The 26,870-nt window shown below is 38.3% G+C and overlaps 1 protein-coding gene across 2 annotated transcripts in view; it reads right to left on the bottom strand.

Annotated features, from left to right (window-relative positions):
- Positions 1-7,220: 7,220 nt before the first annotated feature.
- Positions 7,221-26,870, bottom strand: part of LOC149240600 (protein YIP4b-like) — an 80,813-nt gene continuing 61,163 nt past the window's right edge. For both annotated transcript variants that reach the window (XM_089373765.1, XM_089373766.1), the window contains exons 3-4: positions 8,097-8,171; positions 7,221-7,919 (exon numbers count right to left, since the gene is read on the bottom strand). In XM_089373765.1, coding sequence (XP_089229891.1) covers positions 7,659-7,919; positions 8,097-8,171 — 336 coding nt within the window. In that variant the 3' untranslated portion in view covers positions 7,221-7,658. The remainder of the gene's footprint in view (positions 7,920-8,096; positions 8,172-26,870) is intronic.

The raw sequence follows: 26,870 nt of genomic DNA, 5'->3' as shown, positions 1-26,870 counted from the left end.
TGCTGAGAAAACCAATCATCATGTCTGTATTGAAGAGGCTAGTGTTATTGCTAAGGTCTCACATTTCCATCATCGAAAATTTAGGGAAGCGCTTGAGATTGAAAAGAGACCAAGCAATCTCAATAGAGAGGATGGCTGGAAAGTCAGTAGGTGTTGGGTCCCTGCACTCTCGTCCTAGTCGTTTTTCCACCCTCCTCTTTAAGTTTTTTCTTTTATCTTTATTTTTAATTATTATTATTTTTATTTTTACTTATTTATTTATTATTTATATTTATTTATTTATTTATTATTTTATGTTATTTGTTTTTATTTATATTTATTTATTTATTTATTTATTTATTTTAAATGATTTTTATTTATTTAATATTATTTATTTTATTTTATTAATTTTCCCTTTTATTTTTATTTTTATTTTGTTTATTTATTAGTTTATTATCACTTTTTACCAATTAGCTTTTAAATTTGATAATACTTAGAAATTAGCTCTCTTTTCAATTAATTTTATATATTTTTTTTATTACCTTAAGGTCCTTTATATAACTAATTTTCCATTTAAATTCTAATCTAATTATTTTTTTCTAACTAACGTAACAGCTTTTGATATTCTTTATTATATTATGTTCCTAATTTTCCTTTTAATTATTAATTAACTTTTAATTTTTAATAATACTTTTAAATATAATTGCTTTATATATTGCTTTATATATTTTTATTTAGGCATTTAATTTTTTCATATATTATAAGGTCATTTATTTATCTAAATTCTAACTAACTTATATTTTTAATAATATTTCTTGAATACCCTCGATAATATTTTATTTATTTTTATAGATATTGGTCCTAAATCTTACTAATTAAACTAATATAATAATTTTAACCCTGGTCCTAATGTCAAACTAGCCGTTGGTCTAGTTAGTTGTTGGAGGCTCCGCTCAGACTATTTAGCATGCTAAGCTGGATCTGTTTCTTCAACTTGTCCTGACGATGAACCACACTAGTTAGTTCGAAACGCGTCGACAAATGGTACTCCATGTGATTTTCGCTGAAAAATCTCTCACAAACCCAGACTTCGTTGCTAAGCTAGAAGAATGGTGGAAAGCCATTCGGTTGACTGATCATAACCCAATGGAAACTTTCCAATTAAAGTTGAAGGAATTAAAAGGGAGAATCAAAGAATGGAACCGATCTGATCCTGGCAATATCCATCGAGAAAAGCGGTGGCTCGAGAAAGATATGAAATCAATCCAATAGCAAATCATCTTAGAAGGGAGGACCGAAACCCTCATTGCTCAAGAGGGCCAAGTTCTAACTCATTTGGAGCAATGACAAACGCAGGAAGAAACCTTGTGGAGACAAAAATCGTGAGTCCAATGGCTCAAAGAGGGGGTCTGTAACACAAAAAAATTCACAGTTCTATGTTGAAACATAGACAGTTTAACCAAATCTTCTCCCTCAACAGCTCAAATAACAAGAGGCTAGTACAACATGAAGAGATCTCAGAAGAGTTGATCGCCCACTTCCAAACTCTATTCATAGAACCTGTTGGGGACAATAGTGGGTCCATGTCTCGAATCCGACAATGTATTCCAAATTTAATCTTGGACAATCAAAACGAGGCCCTCATGCAAGATATCTCCTATGTAGAGGTGGAAGAGGTGGTACGAGCCCTCCCAACAAACAAAGCCCCTGGTCCAGACGGCTTTACTACTGAATTCTTCAAAGCATGATGGAACTTTTTGGGCGTTGAAATCCATGAGTTAGTGGAAGATTCTCGCCGCTCCTAATGAATCTAGTCAAGTCTAAATGCAACTTTCTCATGCTCATCCCCAAGAAAGGTGCGGCACTTGACCCTTGCGGGTTCTAACCAATTGTTATGTGCAATGTCATTTACAAGATCATTTCAGTGATTCTAGTCCGGAGGCTAAAACCCCTACTGCATGAAATTATTGGGCCTAAACAGGCAGCCTTTGTGGAAGGGCGACAAATAATGGATGGTAAATTGGTGGCCCATGAGGTTGTCCACTCCCTATCCTCATCCAAATCATCAGGTATGCTTATAAAACTTGATCCCTCCAAAGCTTATGATCGTCTAAATTGGGATTATTTGTTGTCCATCCTTGATACTTTCGATTTCTCTCCTCCCTTTATTAGTTGGGTTAAATCCATGATCATGACCCCATTTCATTCAATTCTTGTTAATGGAGCGCCCTCCCACACCTTCCAGGGATCCAGGGGGCTTCATCAAGGGGACCCCATATCTCCCTTTCTCTTCATAATAGCAATTGAAGGTCTTGGCCGACTTATTAAGGCAACGCTGGGATCTTATAATCTCCAGAACCTAAAACTCTCCTAAGAGCCCCCCCACCCCCCAATCACCCACCAACAATTTGTAGATGACAACATGCTATATGGGAAACCGACCTTGAAAGAGGCTCGGCAATTTGGGTCCATCTTGGAGCTATTCCAGCAAGCATCAAGCGCACAAATTAATGGCAATAAATCAAAGATCTTCTTCTTTAATACACATCCTAGGGTGCAAAGCAATCTAGCCTGGACACCAGGATTCAGAATTGGAGCACTCCCCAATACATACCTTGGAGTACCTTTGGTATCTAACTCCCCAAAGACTGCTCACTGGAAAGAAATGCTAAACCACATTGATAGGAGACTTTCCAGCTGGACTTTATGGATCCTAAATTCAGGCAATCGACTAGCTCTTTTGAAGGTGGTTTTGCACGCCATCCCACTATACCAGCTCTCGGTCCTTCCGACCTCTAAAAGCATTTACAAGGAACTTACAGCCAAATTTTGAAAATTTCTTTGGTCTACGCCGCAAATGGGTCATAAATGGGCTCTTGTGGCCTGGGATAAATTATGCAAACCAAAGACCAATGGCGGCGTGGGGCTAAAAGTTCCTGAACTATTGTCACATGCCCTTACTGCTAAAGTATGGTGACGATGGTTGCAGGGAAGGCAAGAGATATGGAAATATCTTTGGACATTCAAATATAGTGTTGATGGCTAGCAGGACCCTCTGAAGAACCATCACAACCTACCGAATGGTTCCTCCATTTGGAATCAGCCAAAGGAACACCGAGACTTAATATGAGACCACGAGTTTTGGGAAATCAAGAACAGATGTAAGGCTAGATTTTGGGAGGAGCTTGGATGCAACACCCTAGACTAACCCACGACAACACCTTCAAAGATATTCAAGCTTTCACTGCTCAGTTGGGAGCTGAGAAAGTCAAGGACTTATGGCAGGACACTAATCCAGGGTCGAAATGACGAGAGTGGAAAACCGCAACACATTGCCCAACCCATGATCCACCTCTGGATTGGGAAGCCCTAAATCTAATCCTCTGTCGACGCCCCATTCTTAACAATGGGGAAACTGATAAGTTGTGGTGGGGGCACCTCTCAAAGGGTATGTTCTCTCTCAAAGAAGCTTATTCGATTTTATCTTCTGTGGGAGATTTGAATCCGGACCCCTTGCGGAAACGAATTTGGTACTCCAAATTATGGCCAGAAGTTCTATTTTTTCTATGGCTAATTGGGTAGGGAAAACTCCTCACTTGGGACAAAATCAACAAAAAAGGTTTTGTGGCTCGTCCCGGTGCCCTCTCTGCTGCAATAAGGAAGAAACAAATGATCACCTCCTAAACTCCTGCCCCAAGGCAATGGAGATTTGGGGTCATCTTGCCTCCTTGTTTGGGGCACTTGATCGGTCAGCGAAAAGCTTGAAAGAATCGCTAGAGGCGTGGAGATGGACACTTTTTAAAAATCCCATTATCAACATAGCATGGTGTCTCTCACAAGGATTTGTCCTTTGGAACCTATGGAAAGCAAGAAACAAGGCAGTTTTCCACTCAGAAACCATCCAAACTGAGCAGGTGTGGAGAGACTGTATTACGAAATATCAAAGAGACTCTTTCAATTTCTCGCTGGTCACAGGAAGACTGGAAAGCGGAAGGTAAGGAACGTGATATTCTAGCAACTCTTTCTCTTAACCGGAATTCTTTTAACCCCGGGCCCGCTAAACGCCCACCAATGAGGGAGAACTAATCCAACACCTTCGTCTGCCCCCCAACAGGGTTCTTCAAATTCAACTTTGACACTGCCTAAAAAGGCAACCCAAGACCGGTAGGTCTCGGAGGGATAATTCACAATGACACTGGGCATACGATGAAGATTTTTGTAGCGTCATGTGGCAGCGCCACAAACAATGTGGTAAAATCTTTGGCACTAATAAAAGGGCTACACATTGTTGCAGATTTAAGGGTGACAAACCTATAGGTCACATGAGATTCTCATATTGTTGTTGCCATGCTGAAAAAGCTCATAACGAATTCCCACTAGATAAAGTTATAAAGAGCTGGAGGTTGGAACTGATAGGTGAGCATATACATTCTAGACTCTCTTCTCTATAATCACAGAGCATGTGTATCGTGAAGGTAACAAAGCGGCGGACAAATTTGCCAATTGGGGAAGTAAACACCAAGGTCAGGAACTCCTCTAGGACTGGCCCCCTCATTCAAAAAATGTTCACCCGATGGAACAATGAAGAATCGTGACAATAGAAGAGGCTTCCCCGATGGGGGTGATGAACCAGACGCACAAGGAAACACGTGGGCGATGAAAGTCACCACTTGGCTACAGGTTCGAGGATAGGGCGCCCCATCGCCTCACATTAACCTGCATATGAGAGGAGTTAAGGTGATCCGTGGGAAATCTCAAATGGCCTCAACCCGATCAAAAGAAGACGTTCGACAGTGGTGTATGGCAAGTGGTGGATGTATTTGGGCTTGGTCTTGGCTCATTGTGTGTTATGGTTATTTTGTGAGCAAGAGTAGGAAACGGCAAAGGTCTATTGTGTCGGGAAGGTGACGACCCCGCCGCTGGCACTCCCTCCCTCCCTGGTTTTTGGGTCTGTGTTGTAGCAGTTTTCTTCTTTGGTGTGTGGCATTCAGCACCTTCGTGCGTGAACGGAGCGTGGCCTCTAGAGTTTTCGGTTATACAGTGGTTTTGGTGCATGTGGGAGGACTCTTCTATGTTCGCATGCCAATTGATTTTCCCCCCTACACATCTCCTCTCCGGGATTTTCTAAACTTTGGCGGTCTTTGCGTCATAGATTGTGGTGGCAAAGGCTTATGGGTAGGTTGGCTTGTTGTTGTCCAACAACAGCACGAGGGTGGTGGAGAGTGTGCTCAGCTCCATCCTGTTGGCAAGTTTTTGTGGGTCTGGTTGTGTGGAGCCTCGTCGACAAGGGAAGGGCGAACTTGGGGGGTTGTCGTTGCAGTCTGCACCCCCGTCAGTTGCTTTGCTAGGCCTCCTCAGACCGGCTCTGGTTCTGCAAGAATGCATCCAATTCCTTGTCTTTGACAATCCTCCACCCCAGCGAAGCCCAGCTCGACTAGACAAGGGGGTCAGGGGCCTCAATTACAGGCGATGGTTATGGAAGGGGAGAAAATTAGGGATGGCCAAGGCGGCAAGACAATTGGTTGCTTGAGGCGGACAACGTCTGGAGTCCACGGTTGTCGAGGTCGAGGTGGCTCGATGGTCGGGCATGGTGATCGCACTCCGCATCCTTAGCGGCGAAGTGGGGTGAAGAGACATGGTGGCACGGATCAACGAGGTAAAGCAAGGCATGTGGTGCAAGGTCTAAGGGAAGTTCATCAATGTTGTTAGGAAAATTGCAAAAGATCTAATTCAATCAATGTTGGAGCGGTTGGAAACAGCGCACTAGATCCGTCGGGAAGAACACGCAGAACTCATTGCTACTCTGAACAAAATGCACTACTTTCAGTGCCATGTCTGAGAACAAGTTTTGGTGGTATGGTGCTTGCCAACGGATACGTTGGAGAAGCTGGAGTCTTGGATGGCTCACTTCGAAGAACATGTCCAATGCTCTTTCCGCCCTCTGCCTCCTCCTGGAACAACCCCAGACAACCCAACTTCAATTACGTCAGACGACTAGCATGGTTACAGGTGTTCTCCTAGTTTTATGTGTTTTCTAGTGCTTCTGGCCTCCTAGGTTGTGGACGGTGTCCTTAGTTTCCTTTCTATTTCTCTGTCATATGCTGCTCGTGGTAGTCAACAAACCTAGTCAGGGTGAGACTACCTGCATTTTGCTACCGATGTACTTATTTTCTGATGAATGAATAGAATGTTGATTTACAAAAAAAAGACTCAGAGTTTTTAAGTTTCTTCATTTTTGAATGAGAACCAGCAAAACATTACCAAGATCCAGAGTACTTAGTCCTTACAAGACTAATCAAATGTTTACTTTGATTTTTTCCTCATAAACATCAAAAATAGTGATTGTTTTTTCAAAGATTATTGTAGTTAAAAAATAGAACAGCCCTTGCAACAAATATTGTAATGAAAATTCTATGATATCTTCAAATTTACTATTAAGCCAACTATATAGTACAGAGAGTGCACCAACAATAACAACTTCGATTGCTATTGTATTTCAGATAGTGGTTCACAAGCAACAATAACAACTTTGATAGTGTTTCATGTGTTTTAGCAGCATTAGGATGGATTGTGTTCTTAATTTGGAAGCGTATAGTGAATTTAATAAAGATGCTAATAGGAAAGATAGATTTAAGAATGTAAAGAAATTCTAGCCAATCAATTTAATAGTTAGTAGATTTTTCAATGGAAGAAAAAACGCTCAACTGAACTTATAAGCCTTCATTGACTTGGGCAACGCAAAACTTGATTTTTCCATCTATAACAGAGTTGTAATACCCCCTCATATGTTATTGGAACCCAAGTGCTCATACAATGGACATCATGGTTCCTTGGGTTTGTCAAACTTTTTTTATCAAATCAATTTGCCGTGAAGATGAACCTCATGTATAAAAGGCAGCTATAACAAATGACATCAAACAATGATATCTAATACGGTGCAATTAAGCCACATGTAAAAACTACACTGTCACCAAAAATTGGTAACATTTTCTAGAAACTAAAACCCCCAATATATGTGAACGCAAGAAAAGAAATGCTTGTCAGTAGGATCCTGTCCCACATACTCCAACCTGCATTGCTGGATCATTAAATTCTCAAAACTAACATATCAAATGCATGTTGCCACACGTTGGCTTGCATTGATTTCAATAGATCACTACTAGCATCATGATATAACAACATGACAATAATAAGATGTATAAAGAAACTATATACAAATTCAAAAACTGGGGGATCCTATAGATAACCAACCTCGTTTTCAAATTAGAAGTACTGTACTTCATATTATTGTTGTTTGTGACAAAATTCAATAGACAACTATGTTAAAGAAAAATACTAGGTCACCTGACAATCAAAAATAAATTATTCTTCTAGTTAAGACGTGCATTCTATGGACAGATTACAACTGTATACACGACCTATCAGCACAATTCAGACCCAGGCAGAAATTCCAATGATGTTTAAAATCACTCTTCAACACATCGGTTGTTGAAGCAGAACTCAAAATATCCAAGGCATATATCAAGCCTTCGAAGTCAATCCAAATATCATTTCTTGGTACGTCATATTGAGAAATCCTTTGGTGGAATCTTTTTCCCAAATAACTTCTATGAAATCTTCCAAACGGAAAAACTATTGCTTATCCAGAATTCCAAAGAAATTCCATTTTCCAACTCTCCCTAATTTATGGCAAATATTAGGAAGCCAACAGAAATGTATAAAAGGAAAACAGGATAAAGAGCAAGTCCTTTCCTACTTGGTCCAACGGCAGCACTCATGAATGGATAAGCAGCCCAAGAGCTCCAAGCCAAGGTAATCAGAACTACAATGATCTTAATTATTACATTACTTTTCAGCATACAAACAAGAGCTCCAACATCAAGGGGAAAAAGACAGTATCCCAGAAGACTAAGGCTCTGAAAGAAAATGATGTGTCCCCCCTGTAATTGTCAATACACATCAGAAAAATCATTAATTTCTCAACATTCAGGACACCACCAAGCTACATTCTGAAACACCAGAAAGCACAAGTGTACAATTATATTTCCTTTTTCTTCTTGTTTCATCTAATAAACTAGTATCAAATACTATGAACAATGGGGCAGGAATTGTCATACCAACAGGAGGACATTTAGAGTTAACACGACTGCTCCAGCAGCAAGAACAGCAAAGGCAACAGCAAAAACCTTAGACTGCAATAGCAAAAAGAAGCAAACAATCTTTAGTTGTCAATTCATGTTCCCTAAACAAAGCATCCTTGTTAGAAGACAGTAGCATTTACATACATCCAATATCAACTTCATAGATAATTTCAAGAAAGATCAGTACGGAAAGTACCAATCAACGTAATAACTGATCTAAACATCTACATAACCATAATCCAGAAATACCCTGGAACCCTTGTAACAAATTACTGACTATTTTTCATTAGATGGTAGATCATCCACCCCAACTCTGACTTATACACTTTACATCCTCATTTTGTGAATATATATGACTACTGCTCACATGCTCCGTCAAAAAGTTTTAACATTAGTTCCGATAGCTGGTTTAAGCATTAAACCAACTAAACCACATTTTAAATATTTTAAGTCTGGTAATAATGGAGAGGGTCTTGTGTGCAAATTCAGCATAAGCACAACTGACATTCACAATGCAAAGACCTAAGCTACAAATTCCTACCTACTGGTCACAAAAAGTTGCTCAATACTTCCCAACTGTCAGGATGACCCATTGGCGACTCAAGCTGAGGCATGCCGCATGCATTCAAGGATTTCAAGTCTTATTCAGAAACTTTGCAACTCCTCTAACGTTTCAAAAAATAATAACACTCATACCTCATTTTAGAATCCTACGGTGGGAACATATGCACTCGGCAAGCAGGTTGCAAAGAAGAGACATAGGTAACTGCAGGACTAAATGCACCTCAACCCTTCCGTTATTCCTTCCATTGACCTCATATGGGGTTAGCCTCTAGCACTCCCTTAATCATTTCTGCCATTACAGACTTTTCACAGATCTACTCTCAATGTTTGAAGATTTTTCTCCCCTCTTTATGTCAGCTTCTTGGTACCAAGACTCCTTAAACAGCAATTATAACAATCAGATAGTAGAAGGTATCTCTCATATTCCCCCCTTATGTTCTGTAATAGATCATTGTACTGACACATCCAAACAAAATAGTGGAGATTTCCCATTTGTCTTCTCTACCTCACAATCACGCTATTCCCATTTGTCTTCTCTACCTCACAATCACGCTATGTGCCCTTGACAATTTTGCACTTTCGTGTTGTTTAGGATAACAAATATATCATCAAATGCATATCCAAATCATACCATAGATTCATGCAGGACAGGTTTTCATGAAAAATCACCTAATTCTGGAATTTTAATGGATGAGTTGAACGAGGAATAATATTTTTGTGATTTCGGGAAAGTGCAAAGTAAGCTTCATTATATATAACCAATAATTTCATAATGTTTTTATTTCTATTTAGAAAAATATATATGCACAGAGAGTATTCTTTATCAAGTTACTAAAAGAGAAGCCATTGCACAAAAGCATTGAACCACTGCATAACTGAGAAGTTCATTCACACCTCTAGATACAACAGTAGGGAGTCTGCCCAAAGGGGTTTGATCCAAAGGTGCAAAGCAAGGAGTTTTTCATTGTTGGTCAAGGTTCAATTCCCATGAGGACCTAACCTGAAGTCATGGGAACCAATAATTTCATGATGTTTTTATTTCTATTTGGAAAAATATATATGCACAGAGAAAGTATTCTTTATCAAGTTACTACAAGAGAAGTCATTGCACAGAAGAATTGAACCACTGCATAACTAGAGAAATTCACTCACACCTCTAGAGACAACAGTAGGGAGTCCGGCCAAAGGGGTTGGATCCAATGGGGCAAAGCAAGGAGTTTTTCATCATTGGTCAAGGTTCAATTCCCATGAGGACTTACTATTATGAAACCAGCTCACAAAAAGATAGAAAAGATAGATCAACGCCTTAGAATTCAGCCTCTTCGAGGGGGCAACCTCCTTTACATTACACAAATGAATGATTCTTTCATGATTCAAATGACAAAACCTCCTTTCTATATATAAGAGTCCAAGGAGACACAATATAACCCAGCGGACCTAACAATAATAATATAAAGCCACAAAAATAACAATAGAGGGATTTTATTGGGCACAGCAATAACAATATGGGGACAATAGGGGCACCACAATGTTAATAAGGGATACAACTACAATAGTATTGGGTTAATCACTAGTATTATAGGGACCTAACATGCCCCTCTCCTTCAAAGAAGTGTTGTCCTCAACGCTTGAGTAGTTCTGGATGCTTCTGTATAAAATTATCATCCTCCCAAGTGGAATTTTCAGCGGATAAGTTCTTCCACTGGATGAGATACTCCGAAATTGATCGATTTCGTAGCTGTCAAGTTCTTGTTTCTGTGACTGCTTCCGGTTCCAATATAATTTTTCCTTCCTCGTCAAGTTCTGGAAATATTGTTTGAACTGGGAGCTTGTCGCCTATAACCTTCTTTAAACATGAAACATGGAAAACTGGGTGCACTTGAGAAGCTGCAGGAAGCTCCAATTTGTATGCCATAGTACCAATCTTTTGCAACACCTTGTATGGACCATAATACTTTGGTGATAATTCATTATCCTTCTTAGCTTTCTTGAGGGACATTTGTTTATATGGTTGTGGCCGTAGGAATACCCAATCACCTACATCAAAACTTCTTTCGCTGCGATGTTGATCTACCTGTTGTTTCATTCTATTCTACGCCAACACGAGGTTATGAAACCAACTCACAAAAAAATAGAAAAGATAGATCAGCGCCTTAGAATTCATCCTCTTCAAGGGGGCAACCTCCTCTACATTACACAAATGAATGATTCTTTCATGATTCAAATGACAAAACCTCCTTTATAAATATAGGAGTCTAAGGAGTCACAATATAACCCAGCTGACCTAACAATAATAATATAAAGCCACAAAAATAACAATAGAGGGATTCTATGGGGCACAGCAATAACAATATGGGGACAATAGGGGCACCACAATGTTAATAAGGGATACAACTACAATAGTAATGGGTTAATCACTAGTATTATAGGGACCTAACACTTACCCTAAAGCCATGGGGGCAGCTTGAAATAGTGGTCAAACATGTGGTTGCACCCAAAGAGGTTATATTAAATGATCTCATGACCCATGCACACGAGTGGATCAAATCTCAACCCCATGTCCTTCAATTTTATAAGCATTGGGGGAGCAATTCAATTGGCAATGGCTGTGCTATGAAGTATTATGTAAACTATGAGATCTGAAGTTCGTATTCCCCCGATTAACCCATGTCTGCGAAAGGGGTGTACATAAGGACCTAGAAGTTATAATGATAGTGGTTAGTATCAACCCTATGCCACGCGACTACAAACCCAACCCAGTTGCTGATTCCCATAGATACCAAAAAAAAACCAGTAGGGAGTCTAATATTGGCTAGAAATATAGTTTCAGGAGTACGTAGGTTGGTAGTATTGTTGGAAACAAATAAACACACAAGATGAAACTTAACTAGACATGAACCCCTCTTCTTTTAGCATGTGTTATGTACAAACGACATCATCCATGGATGGAAGACAATAATACAACTCTTGTGTGAGGCTAGAGTTTATATTATTCAACCATGTTTATTATGACTTGGGTAATTATATTCTCTTCTTTTGCACTTGGTGAAACAGAGTTGCTTAACTTAGTACATGTCACTAGCCAAATTTGTTAGTAAATCAGCTAACACTCCAGATTCCTAGAGGCTACCAAGTTATGCTTGTAAAAGCAAGTGATTCAAAAATTTGGATGTGAAGAACCAATGCATTCAAGCAACCACTAATCCAAAATGGATCATTATATAATTTATTATCCATGTTGATACTTCTGGATGAAAATTTTGAGGAATTGATTTGTAGGGCCCATTTGAGTGTCATGTCGAGTTTCATTCCCAACACAAGCTGATCCAAACATCTGTACTCAAAAATAGCTAACACACATTGTTTTCAGGTACGATAATTTTTCCCAAAAATTTATTGGTTACCCTCCAACATGATATTAGAAAAACTAGACATTTTATCAAATAATCTTGTAGACAAAAGTACTGAAATAGAGACTAAACTACACAAAATCTGTACTATTCTCCTTCAAACTGTAGATCTAAAAGAAAAATAAAAATAAAAATACCTATCCACCCACTGCTCTAGCCGCCAAATGCTGCTGAAAAACAATCAGATTCCAACCAAATCTGTTGGAAATATGCCCAGAAAACCTAGAGTTTTGTCCCAAACTACTGAGCATGCCCTTGGTCAATGAAATTTCTATCAAAAACAAAGAAATTTCCAAAAATACAGCAGAAAAGTGCATAGATCTGCCACAATTCTACTTAGTAAGCAACTGCTGAAATAGAGAAATTTCCCTCTAAAATTGCAGAAACACTAAAAAATGCAAAAATTCACCCGGAAAGCATAAATTACAAAAAGCCTTGTAAAGATTTGAAGCTGATTTAAAAGAACTATTTTTTCTACAATATGGATTCTGTACGATCCATATAGTGGAACAAATCTTTCCATACAATTGTATGATCTATCAGTTCAATGGTACGACTGGAAAAAATGGCAGCCCAAAACAAACGCATATAACCCTGTAAATCAGTGTTGCTACCTCTCTGTTTCAATTTTAATCTTCAATTTAACCCAGAAAAAATTCGAAATGTGGCTTTAAAACAAAATAGAACTAGTTTTCTCTCTCAAAATCTGAACCTAGATTTAAAGAATTATTCTCATCTTGTAAACCAGACAAAAACATATTTAGCTTTGGCTAGTCCAAAACCCCTTCGACTTATTGGTGTGTACTGAACAAAGTCCCTCGGAGTCTGTCACTAAAATTGGCAGTCCCTAGGCCCTTCTCTTGCTTTGCTTCGACTTCCTCTCACCCTGGCTCTAATACCATATTACGAAAACCAAAAACACAAAGAGAACTGAAATAGAGAATAATTCATTATTACAACATAAAGAAAGCAACCATCTCTTTATAACAATAAGATGACATAAATCCTAAATGCATAAGCCCTAAAGTGACTTGCATGTACTCTAAGTCATTAATACAACAATTAAATATAGAGTACCTGAGTCAAAAGGTGACTTCAGTAATATACCTGCATTCTCTGTTCGCAATTTTGTGTGATTTTTCTCACAAATAGCATATGGTGCCCATAGGCTTCAAAGCTTTTAGAGAGAGCAAATGCTCACAAATAGTATATGATGCCCCTCCCAAGAAAGGTTATGGGCTCACATGAGATTGAATAGGTCATCCTTAACCATGATTTAGTGTTACAGTAAATGAACATAAGTTGGCCTTAATCATATACATTAATGGTATAAGATGGGCCATCGTAGCCACATGAATATTACACCATTCTCAACACCAACACCCCCCTTCCCTGCCACAATCCTTCAATAAAGAAGAGACGTAAAGAAGAATGATGAAACACAATTGTGAGTGGGTTACTGATACCCAACTCAAAAGAAACGATCATGATCAATATACAAAAATGAGTGTGTGCCTGACTACCCAACTTGAATACAACTAGAGAGTTTTAACACTACGTGGCTTTATAGATACCCAGAATGCAATAGAGAGTGGATTTATGGATACCCATCTTGAATATATCTCACCGTAACGCATCTGTGATTGGGTGTATGAATACCCAACTCAAATATAAGTTGGCCTTGACCAAGATATAGAAATGAAGGGGTTTATGACCCAGTTCAAAATCGAGTCAGTCCTATTCACCCTCCTTAATATGTACAGCACGCCTTGGCGAGAAGGCATTATATCACAGCTTCCCCCATTAACACAAAACATGAGCCATATAGTAAAATATAATCTCCCTTAAACACCACATCACCCATACCAACACAGTTCCAACTGCTACTAAAGGTGGGCTCTAGCAGAGGCATAGAAAAAGGTCCACTAAAACATGTAGGTATATTGAAGGTACAAAGAGTGGCACTAGTTGTCCCTGAGACTGAAGTGGACAAATGTACTATATCCAAAAGAGGTCAGCATCATAAAGTGGAGAAAAGAGATCCCATTTTATAAGGTTGAGACTCATCTGTGGAAGAATCATCTATATTTTGTGGGACAAATCATATAGACCTGTGAATAGAAACTTCATCAAAGATCACATTTAAATTAGAATCATACAGGCAATATATCAAAAATATGGGTCCAGGTACTTAATCCAAAAAACCTAAAATGCAAAACTGATTGAGTCCTCTAGAATATCAAGAGGAAGGGTGCATCCACAAACCTTTGCTATAAAGAAAGTTGGTATCATCTAAAAGATATCTATAGCAAAATATTCCTATTGCAAGTCCAATTATCAAAAATCAAACCAGGAAAGAATTATAAGCATGTTCCTCATGAAAAAAAATAGACATGGGTTTCTTCTTTCTCTGATCAGCCCAAATATCAAAGGTAGCCTCACATAACTAGGCAAGCATTGACTTCGAGTCCATTATATTCAAAGTTGTGTTGATTTTTATAGCATCAGGACGTATTCCCATCAGCCTGGAAAAAATCAAAAATAAAATTTAGTTTTTGGAGCATCAAGTCAGCCCAAGAAGACAAGTCGGCCTAGTCAAATGAAAGGGTGTCTCCCTTGGGTAATTTTACCCCTATTCGACTAGTATATATAGATGATGTGGCATTTCACTTTCAACACACCAATGAAGAGCAATGAAAGAAAATTTCTCTTGAGAGAGGACAGCAAAAGGAGCTGCAGTCTTGAGGTAGGAAACCACAGCAAAGGAGCATTGTTCAAAGTCTTTTTTGTGGTTATAAAGAAGCCAAGGTATGGCCTCTTTCCACAAGCTGCAGGTTGCAGGGCCTGTCGCAGATCCTAAAGAGGATAGGCCAAAGATCTTGCACGCTGAAGGTTCGACTGGTATTTTTGACTTGAATTCTGGCACAAATTTCTAGACAAATTGGTTTGTAAACCCTGTTGAAGAAAAAATTCTTGTAAAGAAAAGTTGTTCGATTTTCTCCCAAGGGTCGGTTTCCAAGGGTAAAAATATTGTCTCTATTGTGCATGGTTGTCTTTCTTTGATCTCTACCATTTCTGCTGCATTTACTGTTGATATTTTCTATGTATAATTGATCAATGATATCAGTGGCATCAAATAAATTGACTGAAGATCATTAAGTAGTAATTATCAGATCAGAATATTGTTTTTTGTTGTGCATCTTATAAGAAAATTAAACATGGTATCAGAGATTTGTTGAAAGAGCAGCCATTGAAGTCAGCCTAAGAGACAAGTGTTCAGCAACTTGACTGGTTGTTTTTATCTCTTACCAAATAGTGCCAAGTCTCAGAATGGAAGATAGGTTGGATTGTGTTACAAATCTTGAGAAGGAAGTTATTCTAGACTCAGAGGGAGCTGAGATTCCACTCTTTCAGATTCCATTACAAATACTGATTTGGTTGGTGGACAGTCGTGCTTCAAGATTCTCTCACCTATTGGACTAAGAGGGAGGACTATACAGATAATTATGACAACCAGCCTAGGCATTGGTACCCCAGGAGGAGAAAAAGAAGGATATGTCAAAGGTCAAGTACTTCATTTGCCATAATTTTGGACACTATGCCTCCCAATGTCCTAAGAAGAAAAGGAAGAGAAAGCAGCATGCATCAGCAGTCAATGTTGATGCTGATGATGTTGAGCATCCACCTCAGAAGAAGTCACAGGTTTGTCAAAAAGGGGGTTGACAATCCTCAGCAGTTTCTTCCTTAATCAAAAGATAAGTACTTCATATTTTTCTCCCTTGATTATTATTATTATTATTATTTTTGTCAGCTTCTTGTCCTTGTATTTTTTGCTTGCTTATGATTTTTCTTCCATGGCCTCCTGATTTTGCAGGTACATCGTAAAGGCCTCCAAGGCAATGATTCATGCAGCAGATGGCAACATCAGGAAGTACAAAGCAAATTTTATGGCAAGGAGGTTCTCCCAGCAAGAGGAAGAGAACTACAAGGAGATTTTTCCTCTAGTCACCAGATGGTTAGGTTATTGTATGTCTTAATGGCTCAAGCATAGACTCAGCAAGAGCTATTGGTGTTTGAGAAGCAAGTTGTATAGATTGTCAGGATGTCCAAGACCGTGCCAGATGACTGGAAGAGCTTCCAAGGAGTAGACAGTCAGGAAGAATAGAAGGAGCATCCTTCCAAGAGGATGTCATAGGTTGAGATTGTCAAACTAGATGCTCAAAGACGGGAGGTATCTAGGAGAAGTATGCCTTCTATGAGGGGATCATGCCTGACAGCTAGATACACTTCAGTGACAGAGGGAGCAGCAGTGGCAGAGGTGGCAGCCAAGATTGCCACAGGAGGATCTGCTTCAAGTGTCAGAGGGAGCACCCAATCAGGGTGACCAGAAAGCATTTGTGGTGATGGATCCAATGAAGGAAGCTAGCAAGATAATGGTTGAGCCAAGGCATGTAGCAAAGCATGTGTTGAGGTACCTGCATGGTACAGTTGGATATGGTTTCAGATATGTCTCAGGTGCTGAAGTGAGGTTGCAGAGATATACTGATTCAAATTGGGCCAAGAGTGCAGAGGACAAAAAGAGCACCTCAGGATGTTGCTTCAGCTTGGAATCAGCTATGATTTACTGGTTTAGCAGGAAGAAAACTTTTGTCGCACTCAGTACAACAAAGGCGGACTGTATTGTAGCCAGTGTCACAAGTTGTGAAGCAGTGTGGCTTCAGAAGCTTCTTGGAGGACTCTTTGATTAGGACACTTAATCCAAGGCATGGTGTAAAAGGGAGCAGTGAAGCTCAAGTATATATCCACAGATGAGCAGATTGCAAACATTTTCACCAAGCCTCTATCTATAGCGAAGTTTGTATACTTCATAAACAAGCCTGGAGTGATGCAAAATCACTCCCTCATTGAGAGGGAGTGTTGATGTCTTTGCAAGATCGGGTAGACCATTTCTTAAGAAGCCAGAAGGACATGGCCGGTTCATGCTGATTTGACCAGGAGAGATGGATACATTTACCTGAGAAGCCAGGAGGACTTGGCTGACTCATTTGACCAGGGGTGAATGGCCCAAGGAAATTGCATGATTAGACAGATCTTCTCCTGAGAATCCAAAAGGACTTGGTTGGGTCATGTTGATTTGACTAGAGGAGATAGATGAAATTCCCCTGAGAAGCCGGAAGGACATGGCCAGGCCATGCTGATTTGGCCAGGGGTGAATAGTCCTAGGGCATATCCTCTCTTGAGAAGCAAAACGGACTTGGTTGGGTCATGATGATTTGACCAGGGGAGATTGATACACTTAAATGAGGACCTATAAACGACTTTGGCCAAGCCATGCTGATTTGGCCAGGGTAAAAGGCCCAGTTGTCACATTGACTACTCCAAGATGGAGTGTTCTATCGACATGCATGTGAGGAGTCATAATGCCTACTCCAGAATGGAGTCATCTAAGACATGCATCAACATACCAAGCTCATGAACTTTTCTTATTGAGGAGAAATTTCAGCTGAGGGGAAATATGTTGCAACCAATGTTGCAAGATCTCCCCCCCCCCCCCCGGATCTAGAGGTAGATTCTTTGCTCAATCCCTATGGAATGATCAAGGTGATATTATTCTAGGATCACCCCGGATGGAAACACTAGGATCCTTTATCCTAAATACAAAAAAGAAGTTTGACATTTTCTCACAAAAAGAAAAATAATGCTACAGGACGTTACTTTGAAGCCAGATTTAATGACGCAAGAACACATACAAGAAATCTCAAAAGATTCTTCAAGAAAATAAAAAAGTGATACAAAATATGCAAAGAGAAGCTGACAAAATCACCGCTGACAAAAACGAAGAAATTACTCATCTCAAGGACCATAGCAAGAAATTACACACTCAAATTAAGAAACTTAAAAATGATAAGCAATCATTGAAAAATAAATTAAAAGAACTCATCACAAAAGATGTATCCAAGTCGTCAAATGTAACTGTCCAAATTGAAGATAAGGGAATGAATACCGATCCAGTCAATATCACAAAGCAAAAAGAGAACAAACCAATTGAAGGAAAAGCATATTCAGATGTTGTAGTTCAAATGATGGAAATTCCAAGTGATCATTCAGTAACCAACTCAACATCGACATCTAGAGTGAATTAGGAAATTTCCAAACACGTGATAAGAGAAAATCAAATCACCAGTATTCCTTATCGACACTTGAACCACAAGAACAAACATTCCAATCAATCTTCATATCTATGTCACTCAAAACAGAAACAACAAACTCATATTCTGAAAAATAATGATGTTGGCACAATCAAGACTGACGATAACAAATTGTCCTAGCTATCAAATAATTGCTAAATTTCACAGAAGATTAATTTAGGATGGTTTGATGATTGATCCCTTCTCGGTTCAACAATTTTATTTATCACTCAAAGGATCATATCGTCTTGTATCAACGAAGATGACAACTCAAAGAATATCAAAAGATGCAAATAGTTTAAAAGACAAAGAAACAGATGACACGCCTTGTCAGCAATAAGCTTTAAGGGCAAAGCTTTTTGAAGAGAAAAGCAATGTTATGAATAAAATATAGATATAAATAATGTAAATATAAATAATAATAACACATCATAAATAATGATTAATTAGTTAATGAAGAGGTATGTCCCTAAGGACATGACCATTCATAAAGGGACACCTGCCTAGGGTATATAAGCAAACCCTCACTCTCATTTGTAACATCATTCTCATTCATACATTTTAATATATATTCTTGTATCTTCAATGGAGATCTTCATATTCCAAGTCTTCTGGAGTATTTAATATATGAGTATATGAATTTTGTTCATTACATTGGTATCAGAGCATTCCTCTGAGTATATGAACCTCGTTCATTACACCCAAACTACTGCCAGTTGACGAAGTAATTGATCTAATTCCAAGTACAGTCAATTCCACTCTTCCATTGGAGAGTGAAACACATATCACTCAAGTTAATGAACCATTGGTTGATCAAGTGGTCGAATCGATTCCATCTTCGGTCAATCCCACTCTCCCTTTAGAGAGTGAAGTTAATACCACTCAGGTTCTTCTTGTTACTTCAAATTCCATCGCACAAGGGGGCATTTCACCTGTTTCTATGAAACCCCCTCCAACTACTGAGGTCATTTCCTTTGATTGGAATAAACTAACAGAGCCCCGTCTCCCTTCTTCCACCCCTTTCCAATCATTGTGAAGGCTTACAATAAGAATGTGTGTCGCACAAATGTAGATGAAGGTGCTTCTATTAGTATTTTATCCTCAACCACTTGGCAAGCTTTGGGTTCCCCTCAGCTTGTGTCTGTTACACAGAATCTTTTGGCTTTTAATAGAAACATCAGTGAACCTTTAGGGATCTTTCATAAGTTACCCATTACTCTAAGAGGGAAAATTGTTTGTATTAATGTTATGGTAGTCCAAGGCCCCTTGGATTTCAATTTGCTCCTTGGGTGAGACTATGTCTATGCCATGAAAGTTGTCGTGTCCACACTCTTTTGAGTGATGTCTTTCCCTCACAATGGAAACATTGTGACTATTGACCAGCTTTCATTCGTTGGTATTGATTCAACTACCAACCATCTAACATCCTTGAATGTTCCTTATATGGAAGTGGTATCTACCCCACCACGGGTTAATTATGTGGCAACTAGTCCCATGCATTCACTTACCGATAGAAATGAGCCTCTCACTATATGCTCATCTTCTTTTGATTTAGATCTGGTAGGTGACATGGTGAAACCTTCAATGGGGACATTTGAACCCAATTTTCTTATCCCTATTAAGTCCCTTGACATGTGTTTCTTCTAGAGAACTATTCTTCTTTCTGATGAAGACCTCTTGGAAGTCATGATCGAGAATCGAGATGTGTCCCTTGGCATGTGTTCCTTCCAATTGGAAGCCATGATGAAGGTCCCTACGAGGATGGTTCTTTTACTGTGTCAACCTCGTTAAAAAATGAAATAGCACCCATGAGCATAGTTCTTTTTCTTGTGTCAAGCTCTTTAAAAAATGAAACAAGGTGATATGAGCATAGTTCTTTTCCTATGTCAAGCTCCTAAAAAAATGAAATAAATTCCCCTCTAATTGATTTGAGTCTTTAACTAGATCTCGTAAATGTTGAGTCGAGTCATTCACTTAATCTCATGAATGAACCTTCATTTCATCTGCCTATTAGTAACCAATAGTCTACTTTGAGGAATGAAATGAAGCTTGGGGGGCATGTGCCTAGAATTAAATCATTATGCTAAGGGTATAGAGAACTTTTTTGGAACATAAATTTATGTTGTTGGATTGGGGCTAGAAGCTTATCATTGAGGGAAGAATTGGAGACTATTGGGAGGAGGCTTGCATCATTAAGGCTAAGGTTGTATTGCTCCTTCTTATTCAAGATTAATACAAGCAGTTGTTTCTTTCCTATTTGGAATTGTTATGATGCTCATTGCAAAGCTCCTTGATCTTTTGCATAGTTTATAATTGAGTATTGGATTAATGTTATGATATATGCTATGTTGTGATTTCCATTCACTTTGTGTTTCAATCTTTAGCTATGTTATGCTTTTGTTCCTTGTTTGGTTATGTTCATGCAAATCTTCTTTTGAAGTAGCAAGGAAAGGATTTTGAAAGCATCAAGGGATATCTACAAGCATTTTGTATAGAAGTAAGAGATTCTTGCACATTTCATACATCATATTTCAGTTATAGACTAAGGAATGCTTGTGGCTACTTGTCTGTTTGTTTCTAGATTTGACTTTGAATCTAGGGAAATCGCTCTTGTCCGCAAGAGTGATTTGTTTGCCCTAACACATTGGCGACCATACTAGGGAGCCCTGTTACGAAATAGATGTCTTCGGCATCAATGGTTATTCTCTGATCACCAATTTGAAAGCACTGGTCTTGGACATTCCAAGCCCTCACTAACCATGTCAACAAATCTACTTGGGCCTTCATTCCTGGAATCATGAAATATTTAAGTAAGCCACAATTTCTCAGTGCTTGCATTGTTGTCAGATCATTCAATGCTTCAACATCTTGGGCTTCATATTCTCTCTCTCTCCCCATTCCATTTTCACACACCAAAGACCTCTAATCAATGAAGAAAATGGTTAGAAGACAAACATTGAAAGAAATTGCAAAAGAATTGAACATTTTTTATTAATTTTGGATGTGCGGTCCTCTTTTAAAGACAGTGCGCATTTGCGTAGATCCATTACAAATGCACTGCACAAGCCAAACTTTCCTAATATTAGAAAAGTCAGGCTTGCGCACCCCTAAAGAAGAGCAACTGCGCAAGCCCGTGAGCGCACCCTAAATTTTTTAACACACCCAAAAACTTAAAAATTACCATGAAAACGCAAAATAAAAACCATGAATGTCAAGAGCAAAGAATGATCTCTTACCTGGAGAATATGACACTTGAAATGCTCCACCTGTCTAATCACAATCTATTGTTGAAGATTTGGGTGAAAATGCACTCTCAAGAGCTCTTAAATGGTAAAGAATTTTTACTTTTTTTACTTTTTATAAGCAAAATAGGCTTATTAAAATAATATTTTTTGCCTATAGCTTTTAAATTTCAAAATATTTTAATGTTTTTTACTATTTTTGAGCAATTACAATAATTTTGATGATAATTTTACAAAAAAGGTATACTTTGACTAATCATGGTCAAAAGAGTTCTCTCCTGCATTATTTTACCCTTTTTCGGGCTTGACAGACTAAATTGACGAAAAAAGACATTTCGGAGTTTTCTTATGTTTTTCACCGGACTCCCTAAATATGAAAAACACTAAGCTTCACTTTCTCTGGGCTCGTTAAAACTTTACGTTGAAACAATTGCATGAGTTTCCTTTTTGTGTCTTTTCAAACTTTTTAAAGATGAAAACAACATCGAGTCACCCCTTCACTGCACTCGTAAAATGTAAATAGTGCAAGACTCGTCAATCATGATGAGACTGAACCACTCCTTCCTAGGGTTCGTTAAAATACTTCGAAGGACTCATCCGAAGGATGAGCTTATAGGACAAGCATATGTTATCCTCCTCAAGCTTGCATAAAAATAAAGAGGTACTTGCCAGTAATGGTGGGGGAAAATTGGGAAAGAAACATTTATTCTTGTATTGTAAAAAGGCAGTATGTCGCTCTTGAACATGACACTCTGTCACCTTTTTTGTCTGGGTTGGGAAATCCATTTGCCTCTCAATTAATCATACCTCATTGAAAGTCTTCAAACTGGTTTTTGGTTTTATTTTTGAGTCAAATGTTGCCAAGTCGAAATGTCATGTCGCCAATATGTTCAAGAGAAGTTTAACCTCAGTCAAAATTACCTTGTAATTCATAGCCTTCAATCACGTCGGTCATCCCTAAGTCAATCCTGAATCACTCCAAATTTGTTCTTCAAAACTTGACATGAGTTTCATGTCATAGGCCCTCCTGCGACGGGTTGCTTCCTATCGACTTCAACTCATTATCTAGGAAGTTGACCTAGAAACCTCCTTTATTACTATTATGTAAAAAATTAGTTAATTTTAGGTTTATTGTTAATTTTAGGTTTAGTTAGACGAAAGGGCACGATCATAAGATCATGCCCTTTCCCAAAGGGTGCCATGGCAGTATATAAGCCAGGCAAACCATTGTAAACATTCATCATCGGTAATTCATCATTTTAATAAAGTATTTATTCATATATATTCTGCGTATCAGAGTTTTCTGTTTCATTTGGTATCAGAGCACCTAGGGCCTCTGGAAAGCCTCACTACTTTTCCGCACATAGTTACTCCCACTGTGCATCCCATTGTCTCATCGCATTGTGTTTTCCACTGTGCAGTCTGCTGCATTTTCACTTGTCTGTAATCCATCGCTTTGCCGTTGTCAACACACCTCTAGGTCTCGTCCATCCCTATCCCCGCCGACGTGTCTGCACCCAATCCGTTGCTGCGTAATCCATTTCCATTGTAATCCATCGCTCCACCACTGTCAACACACCCTGTCTCGTTCCATCCCTGTCCCGACCAACGTCTTTTGCACCCAATTGTTGTGTACCCGGACTCTCAGTCTGTTGTTCCCTTCCGACAATCCACACCATCGTTGTTAACACACTTCCGCACAGTGCCAATTATCTTCGATCAATATCTTGCCTCGGTCAACACTGCTGCAATGTTCTTTGACGTGGTGTATTATTCAACCGTCTGAGGGATACATCATTTAACGTCACGATTGGATTACGTTGGGTATATAACTATATAAGGTTTATAGCATAAGTCATATAGTTATATGATATTAATCACTTTTTGATATAGCTTAATTAATTAAAAAAAAAAATTATTAGTCAACTTAACCTGCGATGATAAACACTGAAATTCCAGCGTTCTTTTTTCTGCGGTGACAGCACTGAGGTTCCCATTTCCTTTTCTGCATTATTATCCTTGCCCCGACTGACCGAAACGTGACATTTTCGTTTGGACGTGACTGTCCATTACGTGACTATCCATTCAATCATTAAAATAATTATAGAGTAATACGTCCATATAAAACACATATATAATATATATTATATAATATATATGATATATATAAGTTATATATAATATATATTATAAATTATATAACATATAACTTTAATTTAGTTGTAAGTTTTATATATATATATATAAAACTTACATATATATATATATATATATGTAAGTTTTAATTAATTAAATTTATTTTAATTAATTAAAAGTTATATATATAAGTTAATTTAATTAATTAAATTTATTTTTAATTAATTAAAATGTATATGTATAAAATTTATTTTAGCTAATTTAACAAAAAAAAAGGAGGAAAAATATTTTAACTGGCAAATAAATACACGCCCCCGCAAACCCGCTCAATGTTGACAATGACAATGGCGGATTTCCAAAAAAAATTGTTGGATGCAGAGCATAAGATAAATAGCAACCACGATGAGGTCAATAAAAGACTAAATGAATTCGAGATCAAGCTTGGGGAGCAAGCGGAAAAAATCAAAAATCTTCAAGATACGACAAATCGAATAGAGATAAAGATGGAAAGTCAACATGTCCAAACAAAAGTAAACATCAGAGATGCCTTAACAATGTTGAGACTTCTGTGTAAAAGGTCGAATTGTACACCTGAAGAGCTATTAAAAGAAAGTGAAGAGAATCAAGAACACCTCTCATCAGATTCAACAAAGTCAACAGATTCTTATGAAAAGGTTGAATCCCCAAGAAAAATAGCGACACCCCACCAAGAAGCAAGTAACGTAGCCTTTACAAACAAGCAACTCTGGGATAACTTTACCAATCAACACCCTTTTTCGCTCAACCAGTGGCAACATACCAGCGAAAGGCAAAAGTCGAGATGCCTAAATTCGATGGAAACGAAAAAAACAATGTTGCATGGATAAATAAAGCAGAAGAATACTTTGAGATATATGACATCAATGACGATGACGAAAAGCTCAGGCATGCATCCATGAAAATGGAAGGAGAAGCATATAACTGGTATATGTGGTGGAAGAAGAATTCTTTTCAAAACTCATCAAATTAGGACAAAAAGGAAGTGTGGATGAATACACTCAAGAATGGGAGACCTTAGTAACACGAGTACCTGGGTTATCAGAATCTCGTCTAATTCAGTCATACATCTCGAGACTCAAAACCCATTTACAAGCAGAACTTGAGATGCATGACATTACATCTATAGAAGTAGCAAGACGAAAAGCAAAAACAACCGAAAAGAAATCCGAACCAATATTTTGGTCAAAAGCGAAAAAAGCTTATGCAAGACGAAGGATACCCCAGTATGTGGACTCAAATAATACAAGATATGTTCCACCACATCGTCGTGAAGATGAAAAATCTAATGTGGAAATGCAAAGAATAAAAGAGGGTAAATGTAAGCGTTGTGGTGAGAAGTGGGACCCCAAACATAGATGTGCTAAAGGAAAAGAACCAAAGAACCTATATAATTGTGAAGCAACCAATGATTCAAACAGTGAGGATTATGACATAGAAGACACAGAAGACGCCCCATAATTCTCACCAGAACTAGATGATGGAAGTAGTCCACAAGTGTCATTATCAACTAGGACAGGTATATCACAACCTCAGACTTTAAAGTTAAAAGGACACATAAAGAAGAACAACGTAGTGGTTCTCATCGACTCTGGAAGCACACACAATTTTTTAGATGCAATCGTGGCAAAGAGACTCAATATCTTTTCATTTCCCTTACCAAACATGAAAGTGATGATAGCTAATGGTAAGAACATTGAAAAGGTAGGGAAATGCCATAAGGTCAATTTGCAGATTCAAGACTTTAATCTAGAGTCTCCATTTCTCACGGTACCATTAGGAGGAGTAGATGTAGTCCTAGGTATCCAATGGCTACGAACTTTAGGCACTTATGCCGCCAACCATCAAGTACAATTTATAAAATTCAAATGGGGAGGTCAAAAGTACAAGCTACACGGATTCCAAGCACCAGAAAATCAAGTTGTATCATCATCTCAGATGATGAAGCTGAGTCGAGAAGAGTCACCAGAGATACAAGATCTGATTCGGAAGCATGAAAAAGTATTTCAAGACCTACCTATGAAGATGCCGCCTAATAGGGAAATTGAGCATACAATAGAAGTCAAGGCAAAATCAGACCCCGTCAACATCAAGCCATACTGATATTCACATCACCAAAAAACGGAAATAGAGAGATTAATCCAAGACCTTTTAAAGTGTGGGACCTTGATCATCTTGGAATATATAATCAAGTGGAAGGACTTACCGAAGAAGACGCTTCTTGGGAGAATGAAGCATTTTGTCAACAATATCCGTTGTTGCGCATGCTTTGAGGACAAAGCATTCTTTCGAGAGGAAGGCAATGTTATGTAAAAAATTAGTTAATTTTAGGTTTATTGTTTAATTTAGGTTTAGTTAGATGAAAGGGCACGATCATAAGATCATGCCCTTTCCCAAAGGGTGCCATGGCGGTATATAAGCCAGGCAACCCATTGTAAACATTCATCATCAGTAATTCATCATTTTAATAAAGTACTTATTCATATATATTCTGCGTATCAGAGTTTTCTGTTTCAATTACCTTGGAGCCTAAATGCCTTAATGGCAAGTTTCTCGCCTTCGACGACAAGTTCTCATCATTGGCCCTCAGTCGAATGATTCTATGAGTGTTCAACTTCAAGACATTCAATCACACTTCATAGATTGTGTTGGGGTACCTTGAGAACCATTGTCATTATTGGTGGTTTCTCTTGCAATTGTTAACGGTTTACATTATTGATCAGTAATCAGATGGTTTCTACCATGTTCAACTTCGAGACATTCACTTGCATGGTTATATTCATACTTTGGATCGATAGAGATGGAGACCAAGACCCTGGATCTAGTTTCATCCATCAAGGTTGTGTGAGTTTTAAATGTTCATGATTGTAAACATAGATCCATATTTGATGGCTGCATCCATATTGTGTCTACTATTGACAAGGATCTTCGTACATTTCCAAATCGATTCTTTGAAATACTTGTACTCTAAGTATGGGAATGCCTACCTCAATGATGATTATATGAAAATATTGTATTGTAATCCTTGATTGTTTGTCTTGGGGCTCCAACCAAGTGGTCTCTAATCCAAACTTTGGCATGATAAAGTGCTTCAGTCCTCAAACATATTTTCTGACTTTGCACATTAGGGGGCAATTTCTTACACGTCATTTTGTCACCATTAGGCAAATGATT

Source organism: Pinus tabuliformis, chromosome 8, assembly GCF_031772625.1.
Source record: "Pinus tabuliformis cultivar Carrire ecotype Pingquan chromosome 8, CPIR1, whole genome shotgun sequence".
NCBI classification, from domain to species: Eukaryota; Viridiplantae; Streptophyta; class Pinopsida; order Pinales; family Pinaceae; genus Pinus; species Pinus tabuliformis.
Note: the sequence above shows the minus strand (reverse complement) of the source record. Positions and strands in the feature narration are given on the sequence as shown.